This window comes from Agelaius phoeniceus, chromosome 3, assembly GCF_051311805.1.
Source record: "Agelaius phoeniceus isolate bAgePho1 chromosome 3, bAgePho1.hap1, whole genome shotgun sequence".
Taxonomy (NCBI): Eukaryota; Metazoa; Chordata; class Aves; order Passeriformes; family Icteridae; genus Agelaius; species Agelaius phoeniceus.
Genome location: NC_135267.1, coordinates 103984394 through 103989771, shown reverse-complemented (window position 1 = coordinate 103989771; position 5378 = coordinate 103984394). Strand labels below are relative to the sequence as shown.

General features: G+C 46.1%; 1 protein-coding gene across 1 annotated transcript in view; it reads right to left on the bottom strand.

Annotated features, from left to right (window-relative positions):
* The window catches only part of EPCAM (epithelial cell adhesion molecule), an 8180-nt gene extending 2802 nt beyond the window's left edge, over positions 1-5378 (bottom strand). Inside the window, exons 1-8 of the mRNA XM_077176327.1 lie at positions 5053-5378; positions 4612-4719; positions 3788-4028; positions 3445-3510; positions 2182-2245; positions 1711-1812; positions 1357-1554; positions 920-961 (exon numbers count right to left, since the gene is read on the bottom strand). Coding sequence (XP_077032442.1) covers positions 920-961; positions 1357-1554; positions 1711-1812; positions 2182-2245; positions 3445-3510; positions 3788-4028; positions 4612-4719; positions 5053-5116 — 885 coding nt within the window. The 5' untranslated portion in view covers positions 5117-5378. The remainder of the gene's footprint in view (positions 1-919; positions 962-1356; positions 1555-1710; positions 1813-2181; positions 2246-3444; positions 3511-3787; positions 4029-4611; positions 4720-5052) is intronic.

Below are 5378 nucleotides of genomic sequence, written 5' to 3'. Positions count from 1 at the left end.
AAAGGAAAAAAAAGGAAAAAAAAGGAAAAAAAAAGGAAAAAAAAGGAAAAAAAAGGAAAAAAAAGGAAAAAAAAGGAAAAAAAAGGAAAAAAAAGGAAAAAAAAGGAAAAAAAAAGGAAAAAAAAGGAAAAAAAAAAGAAAAAAAGGAAAAAAAGGAAAAAAAGGAAAAAAAAAATAAAAAAAAGATAAAACAAAAAGGATAAAACAAAAAAAGGATAAAAAAAAAGGATAAAAAAAGGATAAAAAAAAAGGATAAAAAAAAGGATAAAAAAAAGGATAAAAAAAAGGATAAAAAAAAAGGATAAAAAAAGGATAAAAAAAAGGATAAAAAAAAGGATAAAAAAAAGGATAAAAAAAAGGATAAAAAAAAAGGATAAAAAAAAAAGGATAAAAAAAAAGGATAAAAAAAAAAGGATAAAAAAAAAAAAGGATAAAAAGCACTACTTAGGGCACACGCAGGAAGCAGACAATACTGTTTAGCTGCTACAACATTGTTTGGATTCCTCCACCAAAGGCTCCACACCTGGGTGAAGCACCATTTGCTATTCCATTGGGAAGCAGCTTCTCAATGGGAGCTGTGAGATCCATGCAAATACCTCAGTAAAGGTCTTGTCACAGAACAAGACTATCAGCACTTCCTGTGGATTGCACAGCCCTTTGCTATACATATGTAAAATAGAACTTGCAGAAAAACCGAACCCCACCCCCTCAGCCCGGGAAAAGCCGATCACCAGCTGCCTTTGAAACTAGTGCAGAACTACATAGAGGTGAAAATTAGCTGCAAAATTTAAATACTTTCAGTCTCCTTGAACACATCTGGGGCACCCAAAGCCAGTTTTTAACCTATAGCAAACTTAAAAGTTTCTGGATTGTGGTCAAACTCCTCTCCACACATACACCACGAACAGAAATTAATTACCTCAGCTTTCACGTACTTCCCTTTCCTCCTCCTTGTCAGGACCTGTAACAGAAGGATGCAATATTTTTTAAATCTTGGTATACAAGTAACTTTATCTGGTTTTGACTTGAAAAGCACAAACTCAGAGCTGCCTGTTCCCTATCCTTCCAATGTGAGGTAGGAACAAACGAGGTTGTTTGTCACTCTCAACTATTTTAAACCAGGAAGCACTTTGTTCACCTCTGCGAATTGTTCCCAGTACTTGTTTTCCGGGTGACACCCTTCAGCTGTAACCTGAAACAGTGACAGTGTGCCCATCACCAGTTTCCCACCTCCCACGTCTGAAAGAGCAAGCCAATTTACAAAGGAAGACTTTCCATCAGAACCCAAACATGTGTGCTGTTACTTCCCAAATTGTTACCAGCACCATTCTACTTGGCAGCTTTGCTAGAACTCACCAGGACAACAATTGCAGCCACTATTGCTACCAGTACCACTACAATGACAGCAATGACGCCGGGAGTCAGGGACTTCATGGAGAACTCTGGTGCTCTTTCATCAACATAGTAGACCACTGTCTTCTCAAGCTTCACCGGCTCGTTGTCAATGCTGACATTTATCCCAGCATTATTATGAAAGATGGACTGACCTTTCACCTAAAGCAGATAGGAAAAGACAGACTTGCTCATTCACATTGTAGTAAGGCATTTATCCCATCACAGGAATAATTCTCCTGGCTTTAGCCAGCACATCCGAGCGCAGTGCAGGACACAAACCCAGCCTCTGGTAGACTTGACCCACGACACACTTACATCTTTCTCAAAGTAGTAGGCCACATCAGCTATATCCACATCTCCATCTAATTTTTGTGAGGCGTTTTGCTTCAAATCAATAGTAATGTAAGGGTTTTCATACTGGAAAAAAAATATAGTGTGGCATTAAGAAAGAGGTACTTTAAATCCAGCTATTGAATAATCACCAAAACATTATGATCCAGTTTGTGAACTTGCATCTTGGATAAAGTTTATGGTTCTTGAACTCAAGCCAACTGTTTACTGTAGGATTCAAATTCCACTGCTAGTGAAGCAAAGGAGTTATCTACGGACTAAGGAGAGCAGTGTCATTTCTCAGCATTTCTGTTCAGATACAGCTATTTGCTAACTGCTCGCCATTTTGAGAGCTTCTACTAGAACTCATGCTGTATTGCATTAGTCAAACACGAGTTTTTGAAGTTACAACAAAATGAAGTTCTAATACTTTACTAAACTCTCTGTGCCCCTTACCAGAACATTGGTTATGTAGCGGCTGTTCAGCTGGTAACGACTGGTAATGGTGTCCATGAAAAACCTGCAAGGACACCAAAGTCATGGCTGTAAAACCAGTATTTTTTCACATATATCATTTGACAAGTAGAGAAGACTGGTGTAATTGTTTCCTTCTGCAGTCTCTGTGGTGGGTGGAGCTCAGCTAGCATCTAAACCCTTCACCTAGTCTTTCACTCACTTCCCCCTAGCAGGATCAGGAAAAGAATCAGAAGGGCAAAAGCAAGGGTTAAAAAACCAAAAAACAAAACAACCCTCATCGTTTAAAATAAAGACAGTCTGGGAAGTGAAAGGGCTGGGTAGGGGAAGTACAAAACCTCAAGTGATGTAAAAGCAATCAGTCATCACTGACAGATCAATGTCCAGCCAGCCTCTGAGCAGTGGCTACTTGGGAAAAGACTTTCCCCCGGATTTATTGCTGAACGCAGCATTATACAATATAGGCTAGCTGTTCAGTCAATTCAGGTCAGCCTGTCCCCCTCCCAGCCTCTTGCCCATCCCCACCCTACTCACTGGGGCAGCAGAGTGAGAGTCTGAGAAGGCCTTGGCATTGTATAAGTGCTGTTCAGCAGCAGCTAAAGCACTGAATTCATCAACACCATTTTGGTCTAAAACACAGCACCACACCAGCTGCTACCAAAAGAATTAACTCTGCCCCAACCAAACCCAGTGCACTCTCCTCATACTAGAGTTCAATAACTCGTCACAGTGAAGATGCACTTGCTGTAAAACTAACACCTGTGTTAGACAAAAGAGCTTTACAGTTTGAAAAGCTCAGAACAAGAGCTAGAGGGCAGCAGCTTTTGATTTGGAAAGGAGGCAATTCAATAGCTACAAGTGGGGTTTTAACAAGATGAAAAAAAAAGAAAAAAGGCTAAACTCTCCTTTTCCTCCTGCTGCTTCTATGTAGTCATTCTGCCATTTTTGTCAGTTTGCTTTCTGATCAGTTTCACCCATTACCTTCCATTTCTTTTAGTATATTGATTTGAGGAGAGAAAAAACTAGCAATCAATTTTAAACGGAAAACAATCTCTTTAGCAGTTAATTCGTTTCCAAAACAAATTAAAGCAATTCTATGAAGAATCTGCAGCTTGCTTCTAAAATGTCTTACAAGTGAGTTCACAGGTCTGTCACTGCTTATAGCAACTATTTAGAAATACACTAGATATCTACTGGAACATACATACACTACCGTAACATTTAACATTTACGATCATCACTTACTTCTTTAAAGATTCAGCATTCAGAGGAGCATTTCTCTCAGCATGTTTCATTTCAATGATGATCCACCTGAAGTACAATGAATATTCTTGAAGTACATGCATATAAAACACAACAAAAAAACTTACCTCGGGCTAAAAAACCTGAACAATGAGACAAAACCAAGACAAGCAAAGTCTCTTCCAACCCCACTCAACATCTCCTTGTTTCTGAAGGAAAAATACCCCAGCCAAGTAACCAAGTGTTAATTGCTCCATCTTCATTCAGCCCAGTGCATCATTCACACAAGGCAGAGCCTCACACAGGAATGTTTTCGTGTCACAGCACACCCTGTTGAAACACTTACATCGTTCTGACTAATTCACTGCACTTCAAGTCTGCATCGTGTTTGTCAGTTCTCCTAACTCCAGCTGTATTCACACACCAACAGGTGGTTCCATTGCACTGCTTCGCCTTGAAAGCGCCCGTGTTTTCACACTCGGGATCATAGAGACCATCGGTATCTTCAAACGCATCTTTTGGTTTCTCACGACGACCCGACTTGGAGCCCATCACTTCTGCTTTCATCAGCAGGCATTTTGAAGTCACTAAAAACAACCAGAAAGTCGCGTTATGCAGCGGCAGAGCACGCATGTCCAAACCAGAGCCCCGAGTCCGTACAAACACCAGGTTACATCAGCGACAACCAGATTCGAAGCCATTGCACGGAAGAGCAGATGGCTAATGTGTAGGTGGTGCATAAAATCAATACAACTGGGGTATGGCAGCCTCTCAAGGCAAAGGCCAACAAGTCCAGCCTTAGAATTTACACTTTTCATTCCTCACGGCTGAGATTGAGCCCACAGTGAGGTCTTGTCACAAGGCTCTGTCCCCTCTAGATTTGTAGGAAAAGTGAGGAAATGCGCTTGTAAGCAAGCTAAACGTTCATCTTCCAAGAAATTCTTGCCACTGGAGAACAAATACTGAGGAGGAGACGTGAGCCTACATCAGTACAAGCAGAGAAACCCTGATCGCTTCTCTTCCAACACTAGTTGATCTGGGAGACGAGGAAGAAGAACTCCTTCCTTGTCTCCATTGTTTGCTGGGACCTCAGCGGTCATTCCCACAAATTCCCCGGCGTTCCACGGGCTCGCTTCCATGCCACCCACCCTGCCGTGCCCTTTTACTCACGGGTGGAGCAGTCCACGGTGGCTCCGGAGCCGATGGCTTGGCAGAGACATCGGCCGCTGCCGTCCACCCTGCAGTCGGTGACGCGCTTGTTCTTCTCGCACACGCACGCTGCGAGGGAAGCGCGGCCGTGAGCGGGCACCGCCACCCCACGGCAGGACAAAGCCGCCCCGGGCCGGCCGGGCGTGGCGTGCCCGCACCGCCCGCGTCCCCCCGGCCTCCCTCCCTCCCTTCCCGAGCGCCGGGGCTCCCCTCGGGGCGCGGACAAAGGGGCGCTATGGGGGCCGGGCGCTCCTGCCCGCTAAGGGGGAATGGTGTCGCCGTTCGGGGCACAGGGCGCCCAGCGGAGCGGCCCTGCCGACAGCGGGGCCGGGAGGGGGTCCCGGGGCGGGGAGCTCCCTCAGGAGAGGGGTGTGGAGCGGACGGACGGGTGCGGGCACTCACAGCTCCGGACGGTGGCGGCAAGGCAGAGCAGCAGCAGCAGCGCGGCCCCGCAGAGCGGCTTCATGGCTGGGGCGGGCGGCGGGGAGGCCGGGGAAGGTGCTCGGGGACGCGGGCAGAGCGGGAGCGGTGTGCGCGGAGCGGCGGCGGAGCGCTGTGAGCCGCCCGACAGGTTCCGCAGGTGCTGGTGGTGGCTGCGCCGCGCCCTCCCGGCTCCGGTTACACCTGGGAGGACGCGCGGGGGGAGCGGCGGCGGCAGCGGCTCCTCCCCCGGGCCCGCCGGGCGCGCTCTTAAACCACCGCCGCCCCCTCCTCCCGCCGCACCTGGG